The sequence below is a fragment of the Sphaerodactylus townsendi genome, unplaced genomic scaffold (assembly GCF_021028975.2).
Source record: "Sphaerodactylus townsendi isolate TG3544 unplaced genomic scaffold, MPM_Stown_v2.3 scaffold_18, whole genome shotgun sequence".
Lineage (NCBI taxonomy): Eukaryota > Metazoa > Chordata > Lepidosauria > Squamata > Sphaerodactylidae > Sphaerodactylus > Sphaerodactylus townsendi.
Window position 1 is genome coordinate 3316452 of NW_025950341.1, and position 12735 is coordinate 3329186.

General features: G+C 42.1%; 1 protein-coding gene across 1 annotated transcript in view; it reads right to left on the reverse strand.

Moving 5' to 3' along the window:
- Positions 1 to 12735, reverse strand: part of LAMC2 (laminin subunit gamma 2) — a 73635-nt gene that overhangs the window by 35987 nt on the left and 24913 nt on the right. Inside the window, exons 3-5 of the mRNA XM_048482486.1 lie at positions 9522 to 9657; positions 8354 to 8452; positions 5760 to 5896 (exon numbers count right to left, since the gene is read on the reverse strand). Coding sequence (XP_048338443.1) covers positions 5760 to 5896; positions 8354 to 8452; positions 9522 to 9657 — 372 coding nt within the window. The remainder of the gene's footprint in view (positions 1 to 5759; positions 5897 to 8353; positions 8453 to 9521; positions 9658 to 12735) is intronic.

A 12735-nucleotide genomic window follows, 5' to 3' on the forward strand; every position in this document is an offset into this window, starting at 1 on the left:
ACACAGCCCGGAAAACCCATCACAACCAATTCAGTTTTGATTTTATATAGAGCCCACTGATTTATTTTTTTAGGGTCCATGGTATCTGTAACACTTTCTTTCAGCACCACCACATGTCTTTAAAATTTAATATGAAGAGCATCTAAATCATTTGGTATAGAAGTTTGAAAGCCAGGTCTGCCAACGTTCAGGCAGGGCCTGGAGTTCTCCTGTAATTACTACTCAGCTCCAGACTACAAACATCAGTTCCCTTGGAGAAATGGCAGCTATGGAGGATGGACTATGGCATTATGCCCCACTGAGGTCCTTTCTCCTCCTCAAACACCACAAGTTGATAGTTGATAGTTCCATGGGAATGTCAACTCAATGCATGGCAGCTGTGAAAAAGGCAAACTCTATGCTGGGGATAATTAGGAAAGGAGTTGATAATAAAACTGCAAGGATTGTCATGCCCTTATATAAAGCCGTGGTGCGACCGCACTTGGAGTACTGTGTTCAGTTCTGGTCGCCACATCTCAAAAAGGATATGGAAGAGATAGAAAAAGTGCAGAGAAGGGCAACAAGGATGATTGAGGGATTGGAGCACCTTCCTTATGAGGAGAGGCTGCAGCGTTTGGGACTCTTTAGTTTGGAGAGGAGATGGCTGAGGGGGGATATGATTGAAGTCTATAAAATTATGCATGGGGTAGAAAATGCTGACAGAGAGAATTTTTTCTCTCTTTCTCACAATACTAGAACCAGGGGGCATTCATTGAAAATGCTGGGGGGAAGAATTAGGACTAATGAAAGGAAACACTTCTTCACGCAACGTGTGATTGGTGTTTGGAATATGCTGCCACAGGAGATGGTGATGGCCACTAACCTGGATAGCTTTAAAAAGGGCTTGGACAGATTTATGGAGCAGAATTTGATCTCTGACTATCAATCTTGATCCTCCTTGATCTCAGATTGCAAATGTCTTAGCAGACCAGGTGCTCAGGAGCAGCAGCCACAGAAGGCCATTGCTTTCACCTCCTGCATGTGAGCTCCCAAAGGCACCTGGAGGGCCACTGCGAGTAGCAGAGTGCTGAACTAGATGGACTCTGGTCTGATTCAGCAGGCTAGTTCTTATGTTCTTATGTTCTTAACCACCCAGTTCCCACATCTCCAATATTTATATACTGGTCTATGACCATAATAAAGATATTCATTCATCTCCAAGATTTTTCTGGAAACTCTACTCCAAGCCTTTTTCTAGAATAATCTAAGGCAGGAGTCTGCAACCTGTGGCTGTCTGGGGCTGCTGGGAATTGTAGTCCATGAACATCTGGAGAGCCGCAGGTTGCAAACCCCTGATTTAAGGTCATACATTCTTTGGGAAAGTCAAAAGACTACCAGTTCTTTAACACTGTTAAATATAAAGGAAGGATCCTAAACTATACATTTTAATTTTAATTTTATTTTATGTTGTAGACCACCTGAAGCTGTTTGCTGGAAAGGCAGCATATATATTCTCTAAGTCTAAGTGAATATATAAATTAGGATGTTTAGGATAGGGTTTTCTGGATTGGGTGACTGTGTTCCTGTAGTATTTTCTCCTGACGTTTGCCTGCATGTGTAGCTGGCATCATGCCATTCCAAACAGAGCTACAGCCTTCTAATTCCACTGGTTTGCATAAATTTACAAAGGAAAACCCATTAAAAATACCCGGAAAATCCACAACATCCTAGTGATTCTGGCAGTGAAACTCTTCAACAATATATAAATTGTACAAATCCAATTTTCAGTATACCATAAATATGCAAATACCAGAAGCTGAACTTCCGGGCTTACCTTTTCGCATTTTATCATTCCATGTACTTTCCCTGAAGCCTATCTCCAATACCAGGGGTGAACCTTACTAGACGAAGTACTTATCAGCATATTCTTAAGCAGAGTTTACACCCTTGTAAATGTATGGAAATCAGTGGAATTAGAAGGCTGTAGCTCTGTTTGGGATTGCATTTTAAGTGCCCACCAGGAGTTAGGGAGGGGAACTATCAGCTCCCTTCATGTGCAACCCCCTTTTGATATAAAAATCAGACCAGCCCCCACTTTATATGTAAACAGGACAAGGATCATGAATAAACAAATGCGGCTGCTGCTATTTACTTCTCTAGTTAAACCCTTAGAGGCAACTTCATAGGAACTGCATATGATTTTTTAAATCCCCAGTCCTAATTATTAACTAATGTAACCATCTACTCAGACTCCTCAGTTGGTAATAAAATCAAAACGAAGCCATAACTATTTTGTTTTAAAGGAATCACAGCCATTAACACTCCCTCATGCATCCCATGTGGGTGTGTCTGAACATTCACGGGGAAACTTGAAAACATAACTGAACCTTGAAGAGGACTTCAAGAAAAAATTTCGGTAAACAACAGGAAGGAATGTTATGCAAAATATGCCGGAGGAATGAAAATGTAACTGAATGATTGTTTGAACGGCACCATGGGACACGGAGGAGGTTTGCAAACAAAGTCACTGTGATTCTTCTTCCTAAGGGTCCGGTTAAAACTTACTCTGTCAGAGCTATTTGAGACATGGCCTGGCATGTGGTAGGAGAAGAAAGGAGGCAGGGACTTGCAGACGAGGGGCATAATAATTGTCCCCATGTGGTGACACAACTTCTGACGCATATCAAAAGCAGCAGGGCAATGCTCTAGCACTTGGACAAACTCATGGAGTTTTTGGCTGAGTGTTAGAGCATCACCCCAGTATGATGCTGTCACTTGTTGTGTCATCATGCAGAGACAACAGTCACAACCCCCACCCCATTTGGATGGCCAGTTTTTGCCTGTTGAAGGGAACAGAGTGTATTAAGTTACACCTTTTGCTTGTCCGCTTCTTAATCTTAGATAAGAAAATAGGAAATAAATTTGCTAGAGGAAAGTCCCTGACATGCGCCGTACTAGGAGCTATGTAAATAGGAGTTAAACCGATCAGAATACAACAGATAACCCTTAGATAATAATTACCTTTTTTGGACTTGTTTGGATTTGTTTACTCAGGTATATAAAAGACAGTGTTCTGTGTAATACAAGTTGAGAAACTGTCTTTGAGCGTGAGCTACTGTTTCTCCGTTGGTTATTAAACCAACCTTCCTTCACTCCCAGCATTGATGGTCTTCATTTTCAACACTGTCAACCAGGTAAATATGGGCAGGCAACAGCAGCAATTACCTGTAGATAGGATTGCCAGGTCCCCCTTGACCACTGACAGTGGTTGGGGTGGGGGGATTGGGTTGCCATAGTCAGGTTGGGAAACTCCTGGAAAGTTGGGGAGGGTGGAGTCTTCAGAAGACAAGGACCACAGTGAGGTACAATGCCATAGAGTCTATCCTCAAAGTATCCATTTTCTACAGGGGAATTGATCTCTGTAGTCCAGAGATGATATTTAATTCCAGGGGATTCCCAGGTACTATGTGGAAGGTGGCATCCCTGCCTGGAGGTCTGCCACAATAATAATAATAATAATAATAATAATAATAATAATAATAATAATAATAATAATAATAATAATAATAATAATAATAATAATAATAATAATAATAATAATAATAATAATAATAATAATAATAATAATAATAATAATAATAATAATGTGGGTAAGTGGAGCCTGGAGTTCTTTCAGAATTACAAGTGATCTTCTGTTCCTGACACAGAGTCCATTTTCTTCTTACCCAGTGTCAGTTCTGGCTTTCCTCCATCTCAGTGGAGCAAGAAGTGCTTCAGAATAGCCCTGGAATGTCTGAAATGTTACACTAATTGATATGTTTTGTATTTCTAACAGATTTCTTCATTCCCAAGAGTCAAATTAATGAGTACATACAAATGTGTGTAACAGGTCATTTAAGCATGCGCTTCTTACTCTGTGGCTGAGAAGAAGTTGATTTGCTAACTTTGCTTCACAGTGAGGCTTCCCCATCATTTTTTGTTCACACAGTTACCTTCCTGTGAAGTGTCCCTAGGTGAGCTGAGCCACCATTTTGCCTCTCACCCACTTTCTTGTGGTTTCCATGCAATCTCCATTTGGGGAGGTTGCTTGCCATTTTGTTTGTTGTTGTTGTTGTTGCCATCGTTGATCTAGTGTCACTTCGCTAGACCAACCTTACCAATTACACTAGGTTCACTGCTCCAGCAATAGACCTTCACCAGTAGATTTAAAACTGAAGAAGACCTTCTGATTGTCCTGAAATAGTGGCTCAAAGAGTGGGAGGTATTATTGTGGTTTGAGCAGGGAAAGGTGGGGAGGAGTAACAAAACCCAAGGAAAGCTTAACAAATGGTGATCTTCTTCACTTTCCCTGCAAAGGGAGGGGGAAAGTTGCACTTTTAGAACTTTTGAAAATTGTGGGAATTCTCTGCTCTGACAGCAGGACGAGTGCCAAAGAGGGGAAAGTGGGTGCATAACTGAAAATCAAACCTGAAAGGAATGTACACTCAGTGCAAAGGAAACCACATGTGCACAAATGGCCACAGACACCTGAAGCTATCTGCTTTGTAAAAGAAAATGGGTTTAGAGGAGGGAATCTACTGTCGATTCCCCATGGTCAATTAATCGCGTGATACTTACACGAAATATCAAGGTTTCAGCAAGAACTCCCCACGTCTTGAGCAACAAACAGGGATTCATCCCATTTCTGGCACTCGTTCTCCCCCTCGTCCCATGTCCTGGCAGAACCTGCTTGCAAGTACAACTTTTTCTCTTAGCACACTTTCGATCCAGTTTCAAGGGGAGGAACGGGGATCCAATCTGTGTTTAATTTTCCCGCCGTGGAGCGTGACGCAAGTCTAGCAACCAATCAGCTCTTGGCAGGCACTGAGCGATGCGCTCGCAGCCTCTGCCGGGTTTCAATTTTGCCATTGGTCTCAGCGAGAGACATTAGCATAACGAAAAAACGCTTAAACGATTAACCGTTCACCCTTCCAAATGAGCAAAAACCCACTTAGTGCCTAAATGCTTAAACGTTCATCCTTGCAAACGAGCGAACCTCAGGTTCACGAGTAGCAGGGGAAATTTCCCGCCCTCAAAAGGTCCCGCCCCAACACGGCACGCCAGCCAATCAGGAGAGACCCGCAAAGGAGATTGCATGGTAGTGGGGATTTCTACATTTCTGGAATCCAAGATAGGCCTACATGTCTTTGCTGAATACATGCTGTGGTGGGGAGGTTGAAACCCCGATGAAAAGGTGTGGTTTCTTTACAAACTTGGTTGGATCTAGATAGAATTTACCCATGGGGAATCAACCTACAACAGACAAACTGAGATATGCTTATTCCTTTCCCCACCAGTCATTTCTCCGTTTGAAATATTTTTTTCCCTCCTACAACGGAGAGATACATTTGGAACCTTATTTGACAAATGACTGGGAGTAGAGGCAAATTTGGAGCAGATAAATGTTGAGGAGAGAAAGTGGTAAGCACTGGCTTCTACGCTCTGAATTTCTTTCACGATGCTGCTTTTTATTTTTTAACCTTTAAAAAACAGCATCAAGATTTTGTTATATGAATTTGTATAATGCTGGCAGTTAGCCCTCTGAAACAGAAAGAAAGAAAGAAAGAAAGAAAGAAAGAAAGAAAGAAAGAAAGAAAGAAAGAAAGAAAGAAAGAAAGAAAGAAAGAAAGAACGAACGAACGAACGAACGAACGAACGAACGAACGAACGAACGAACGAACGAACGAACGAACGAACGAACGAACGAACGAACGAACGAACGAACTACCATGAAGTTTTACCTTGGTGAAAGGAAGAGGTGATTTTATGGATGCCGTAATTGTCTGCACTGGAACATGTAGCTGAATGTCCGTAACAGAAGCAGCGAGAACAACCCTCTGGATTTCCCGAATCCAAGTTATAATAGCCCTGCTTGCATCTGTGAGGGAGAAAGAGAGAAAGCAAGACTACACATGATAGTTCTTTTGTGTGTTCAATATTGCATAACCGTTTCTGGTTCCATGAAAGAGGCAAAACACATGCCTCTCAGAAGCCTCCATGTCAAAAATATTTGCAAGATATAAGTGTGTCTAATACTGAGGCTGGTAGGAAGAAGGCGTTCCGCTTCTTTGTCATAAGTGGAAAAAGTGAAGAACACAACGGCAGAGGAAGAAAAACAGAAAATATAATAACGCCTTTGGAGTTGGGAAGGTCCTGGAATTTGATTGAACATGTCCTGGATTGCACAGATTTGCCTCCACTAACCTTCCCCCCTTCTAATCAAGGGTATGGAGTATCCCTAGACTTGCCCACCATTTCATGAAGACTTACAAATATACTATTTGTGAGGGAGGGGAGGTTTAGCTTTCTCAGAATTATGTTTCACATCGAAGGCTAAAAATAGGTTTAAGCTGAACTAAATGCCTGACATCTTTTTTTACATTGCAAGTTGTAATCTAAGGGAGGCGGGGATCCGTTTTCAGAACCTGCTTCATTGATGCTCATAATCAAAGAGCCTTTTCTGAATCAAAACAGGGAAGCTGTATTCTTATACTTCGCTTTAATTTTTTAAAAGTTGAGACTCGAGAATTTGCTTAAGATATGCCATAAAATTACATACTATTCTCTGCAGCATAACCACCACCTTACAAATTTGGAGACCTTTAGAGTCAATGCAATAAACATGTCAGACAACTACAGATCTAATGGAAGTGAGTACGTAAGAGCCCCGTGATTGCAGTGTGCAGGTATCCAAAGAAGAGGCAGGCTCCTTGTGAGCCCTCCGCCTTCCCTTGTCCCAGTGAAGGGTGTGAATGTAAAAGTACTAAATGTACCTTTAGAATGAAATGTATAGGTCTGGGTTGGATCTTGCCACGTAGCTTCACCTGCCCTGACATGGCACAGCTCCCAATGCTGTAATTAGAACGAGCTCTCTCCTGACTGCTTGCGATGGTGGGCCCATCTCTGACAAATAATACAGCCCCGGGGAACACTGTGTTATTTATGTCAATAAATTTATGTCAATTTGTGGCAGGCTAATATGGCAGGCCTGCTCTGTAGCTTCTTTTAATTCACAGCACGTAGATTTAGCAATGAAAAAGGATGCCTAAGGAAGATGCAGAAACACCCTTCATAGAGGGTAGTTTTTTAAGTTGGGCAAGCAGTTGACAAGAATACTTTAGGATATCTGTGTTGGGCCACTGCCTGGCGAGAAATTAGACTAAAGGCCATTTCATACACCCTGCAGCAGCAGAACCAAGTTGGCTACTAAGTGAATTCCCAAGTGGCAACGGCAGCAAACCCTTTCTGTCTAAGAGCAGGATTGTATTTCATCAGAAACACAAGCTTCCACTCAAAATGGTAACCTTGCATCCAGGTCCGTTGGCCCCCTTTACCATGTGTAGTTCCGGCTATTTCTAAAGCCTTTTTGAGTGTTTCCCTGCCCCAACCTGCCAGTGATGTGATAAGCTTGTAAATGCTGACAACTCTTTCTGTGTTCATTCTGAACGTTCCCTGGGAGTTGGAAAACCCCCACAGCTGACCTAAATTTCTGCTGTTTCCAAGTATTATGCTTCTTCCTCACCAGAAACTGAATTTCTCAATATTCCAAAATCCTGTACAGTTATCAGATTCCATGCTTACATGGTGAACCCACAGGGCATGTCTCAATCAACCAGGGCTGCATTAAGCCCGTGGTGGAGAACCAATTGGCCATGCTGGCAGCGGCTGATGGGAATTGTAGTCCATAACATCTAGAGTGCCAAAGGTTCGCCACCACAGCCCTAAGCACTGAAAAGATTATGGTACCCCCATATACTGTATACGTGATTCAAAAGAAAAAGAAAAACAATAGTAAACAGACAGACAGACAGACAGACAGACAGACAGAGAGATGGATAGATGGATGGATGGATAGAGAGATTGATATTAGAATTCTAATGAATAAATATCATTATTTGTATGAAACAAAACACCTATCATTCCACTGTTTTCTTACCTTGAAGATACATAGCTTTTTAACTTACACAATTAAAATATATTATTAACCTTTCCATACTATAATTATATTAATTTGTTTCATTTATTGTGGGCCCCCTTTTTATGGGCTTCAGTTCAGCTGTGGTTCATTGTAAATCTGGCACTGAAAAAAAAACGTTATGGGGTCCTCTTAACTTGAGGCCCTAAACACGTGCTTATTTTGCTTAATGGCTAATCCAGGGCTGCAATCAACATAGCCCTGTGTATTAACACAGAAAGTTACTTATTGGTGGATCAATACACCAAGTGAAAAAACAGTGTGAGCCACCAGCTGGATTCCTTGACATTGACTGAGCCGACCATACAATCCTTAAAGGTTATATCGTACCCTGTTGATAGAAAGATTTTACTTACATACCGGTCACAATGGTCTCCTGCAACAGCTTCCTTGCAGACACAGCGTCCTGAAATACACTGACCCGTGCTGCCAGCTGGATCACAGTCACACTGGGAGATCCTAGAAAAAAATGCAGTATAGTAATTTTGAAACTCAACTTCATTCATGTTGGGCATGATGTGTAAGTATTCAACATAAGAGGTAATACAACATAGCTAATTCCTGTAACTTATTCAAATCATATACCAATAATCCACCTATGAATGGTCCATAGTGTCAGAGGCCAGTGAAACAGTTCAGGTTTGGCTAAGCAGGAGTCAACTACAGGTTGGTGTGCCAGGACCCATTTATGGCAAGCTGGCCAGCCACAGAAAGAGATGCAGGTGGTTATTTTGGATTTTGGTGTGGGAGCCCAGCTGGAATCCCTATTGGTTTGGCTGCTGGGATCCAGTGTACAACTCAGGTGAGCATCCTGAGAAATCAGTTTGGAAGATGATGGGGGTAAACCTCAGCCCAGAGGTCTGGGGCCTTGGAACCTTCATGGACCTGGGACACGATCCCCTTAAGGGGTGCTACTGTCCTTAACCCTCAGACCTTGGGGCTAGTGGGACATGGCACACCTCCCTCAAGCACTAAAGAGGGCTCAGCAAGCAAGCAACAGATCATTTAGCAAACTAATCCTTAATCTTACAGGGTTTTTGGGGGGGCAAACAGTGAAACACTTACCCCCTTTAAAAAAAATCCTATGCAAAAATAATTATTTTATCGATTGATTTACTTCATTTTTAGTCTGCTTTCTTCCCAATGGAGACCCAAAGCAGCTAACATTGTTCTCTTCCTCACAATAACTGTGTAAAATAGGTCAATGTATGATTGGCTTGAGGTCACCTGGCAAGTTTCCATAGCGGACTGCAGTAAAAAGCAGCAAATTCTACTCTCTTCCAAACAGTCTGTACCACTTCTAACTGGTGGCAGCAGCTCTGAAGAACTGCATGACTGAACTTGCTCCCAATATGAGGGAGAGGAAAACAAACCTCCACACCTATATGAAAGTAGATATCTTCCTGATATGATCTGCTGTTTGGGCAGCTAAGGCTCTCCCCCACCCCTTTATGCTGAGGCAAATACGATCAAATCTGAAAGAGGAGCTATGAGTGATTAAGAATTCCACCAGTATTATGATACGCACAACATCTGTCCATTGGCTGTGCAGCCATTGGCTGAGAAGGAGTGGAATCCATGTTGGCATCGGTCACATCTGTCACCCGTCACACCAGGTTTGCACTGGCACCGTCCATGGGTATCACACTGTGCACTAAGAGAACCTATGAAGAAAAAACAGACAAAGCAGGTGGGCAATATTTCTCGAAGATTTTAAAGTGTGGGTTTTTTTTGGATCTTCTACCTTTTGAGATCCACCATCCCAGTGCCTCAAAAACCTCCGTCACTGCAAGTCCAGGTTGTGATGGACATAAGGTACATCCATTGCATCCTGAATGCTTGTTAGCTAGGAGCAAACTGAACCTGTAAAAATGAATGAGGGCACAGGGTGAAGGAGGAGAGGGTGCAGAAATTTGACTCCGTTCTGTTCTCACTACCAGGAAGACAGTCTGGAGTTTTCACTCATGGCCCAGAAGTTTGAGCTTTGAAACCTGCCATTTTAGAACCACTGCTACACAGCACTTCCCAATGGTTGCAGGAAACATTATTTCGAATTCTCATCAGATTTGTTGTATTGTCGAAATAAACTGGCTGTTGTGGGCTTTCCAGTCAAGGTCTGGTGGTTTTAGCTCCTAACATTTCACAGCATTCTGACAAAAATAAAAGAACATGAAAGGCACTGCAGACTAAACCAACCTGAGAAATCAGAAGTAGCTGAATATGCTCTAACCCAAGCTAGACACGGGATCTTATTTGAAGACGCTGAAATTTCTGACAATTCCAACAATGATGTCAGACTACACAGGGAAGCCACTGAACTCTACAAACACTGAGGCTGATTCCGCATGGGCCAAAAACAGTGGTGTGAAAATGGTGTGAAAATAGTATAAACCCTTTTACACCATTTTAAACTTTTTTACACCATTTTCACACTGTTTTCACACTGCTGTTTTTGGCCCATGTGGAATCAGCCTGAGAGAGTTTCAACAAAAAAAGAGGCTGAAAATCAACAAAACCTGACTAACAGTATTAAAAAAAACACCAAAACAAAAATGAGGGTTCTTTTCCAGCATTATTCAACAATCCATCATATACTTTAAACTCCTTTCCTCCCCCACCTCACACTGCCCACCACTTCCCACCTCAACTCACTCCAGTTCCTGAGACAAGTCACATACAGTTCAACCACCAGGACACATACAAATGCAACTGCCAATGAACTCCACCTGGACCCTTGCAAGTCTGCCTCCCCCCCCCCCCCCCACAACACCCGAAAGGAGGACAAAACAGATACCAACCACTCAAATCAGCCCACACTGTGCCATGGAGAGAAACACACCATACAATGCCAGCCCCAGATGCAGATGAAAAATTAGGAGTTAAAACCACCAGGCTATGGTCACACAGTCTGGAAAACCCACAACAGTCAATCTCATCAGATTTACTGAAATCCCAGTGATACTCACAATTGTTTTTGGTCAAATTATATCCTTCTAAGAAGAGTATAACTCTGCTTAGAACTGCACTGTCAGTTAGTGCTGTTCAAATGCCCCTACAGCCATGCTGTTTGGTTATGCAAACTGCTTCTTCATTTTAAATTCAGTACAATTTGGGCCTTAATGAATCATTAGGGTGCCTTATTGTAGGAGGAGTTCAACCCTCCTAAAAAGGACTAAATAAAAGCACATGCAGGAAAGGGGAGAGAGAATAAAACAATGCAAGTCTACATTTCTGGAGAAAAGCAGGTTGCTGGCTTCCTTGGCAATAGAAGGCAGCTTCATACATTAAGAAAAAGGTAAAGTTTGCACCACAGAATGGTATCGTATGCACCATAGAAAATGAATGAAGCTGTCATAAGGACAACCGAGTTCACATATGTGAAGTGCTTTAGCATGCTCCTTGGATTCCAGGCCAGATCGTTTTTTTGTCAAATTGCCGCTTTCATTTCTGCTGGGCTGGTGAATCCACATGAATCAAACAATTGCCTAACCCCAGGCAATGTGGTCATGAACAGAGTTTAATGTGGGAAGCCTGGAAAAGATGATATCATTTTGGGGCCACTTCCTCTTTTTCAGATTAGACAAGGCTGGTGCTCTCATGTCTCATTCTCATGCCTACAGCACTCATTCCTTCAATATATGCCAGGGCACACTGATGTACCTTGAGAAATGTACTCATTAAATAGTTAAAGGATACCGTGAACTCCAGAGTACTCTCTCACTGTCTGGCTCTGTGGGAGTCAATCACATAAGCCGATCTTCTCCCAATCAGCCCACTCAAAAGTTGGGTAATTCTGTCTGCTTGCATTAGAAGTGATTGAATAACCCAAGTGGATTTGATGCAGAGATGCAGCAGAATTACCTCAGCTTCTAGGTCTTGCCCATTGGTCTCTGCCATGGATTGCTGTTACAAAATTGTATCTTTTCAGCCTGGAGTTTTACCCATATCAATTTCTCGTAAGCACAAGGGATGGTCTCTTCTGAGAGTAAGTCTTACAATCTAAATATAAATTATTTTGATTGAGAGAGTAAACTGCTTTAATTTCAATCCAAAAAACAAATATGCCTCCTCAGCTGTTACAAATTTGAGAAACAATGGCCGAAGGGCATCTTAAAATGTCACATGGGAATGATTAAGAAGTACGATCAACTCTCAGAGGATGAGGGGAAACACCAAAGGTCCATGGCTTGCCTCTTTGAAGTAGGCATAGTTTTATTTATATATCATGTTTCTATTCCACATTTTCTCCAGAGAACTTGCAAAAAACACATATTAAGCATTCCATTTTATTTCAGCAGTTCTGCTGGAAGCCCTGTGTCAACAAATGAACTTATGAACAATGATTTGGAGACATGTCTCCTCGTTCCATGTGCAGAAGAAGAGTCCCTGTAAAGGGACTCAAAGGGACTTTCAAACTCTTTCCCCTTCCTCTCCCCACAACAGACTCCTTGTGAGGTAGGTAGGACTGAGAGAGTTCCGAAGAACTGTGACTAGCCTACGGTTACCCAGCAGGAATGTTGAAGAGCAGAAACAAATCTGGCTCACTTGATAAGACTGCCATTCATGTAGAGGAGTGTGGAATCAAACCCAGTTCTCCAGATTAGAGCCCACCTGCTCTTAACAACTACATCATGCGTAGCTCCTATATCTACCATGCCTTTACTTGTTCTGGGAGACACATGAATTGTACTGTTTTTTAAGATGGCATTATGGGACTATTTGTTGATATCTCTAGTTCTGTG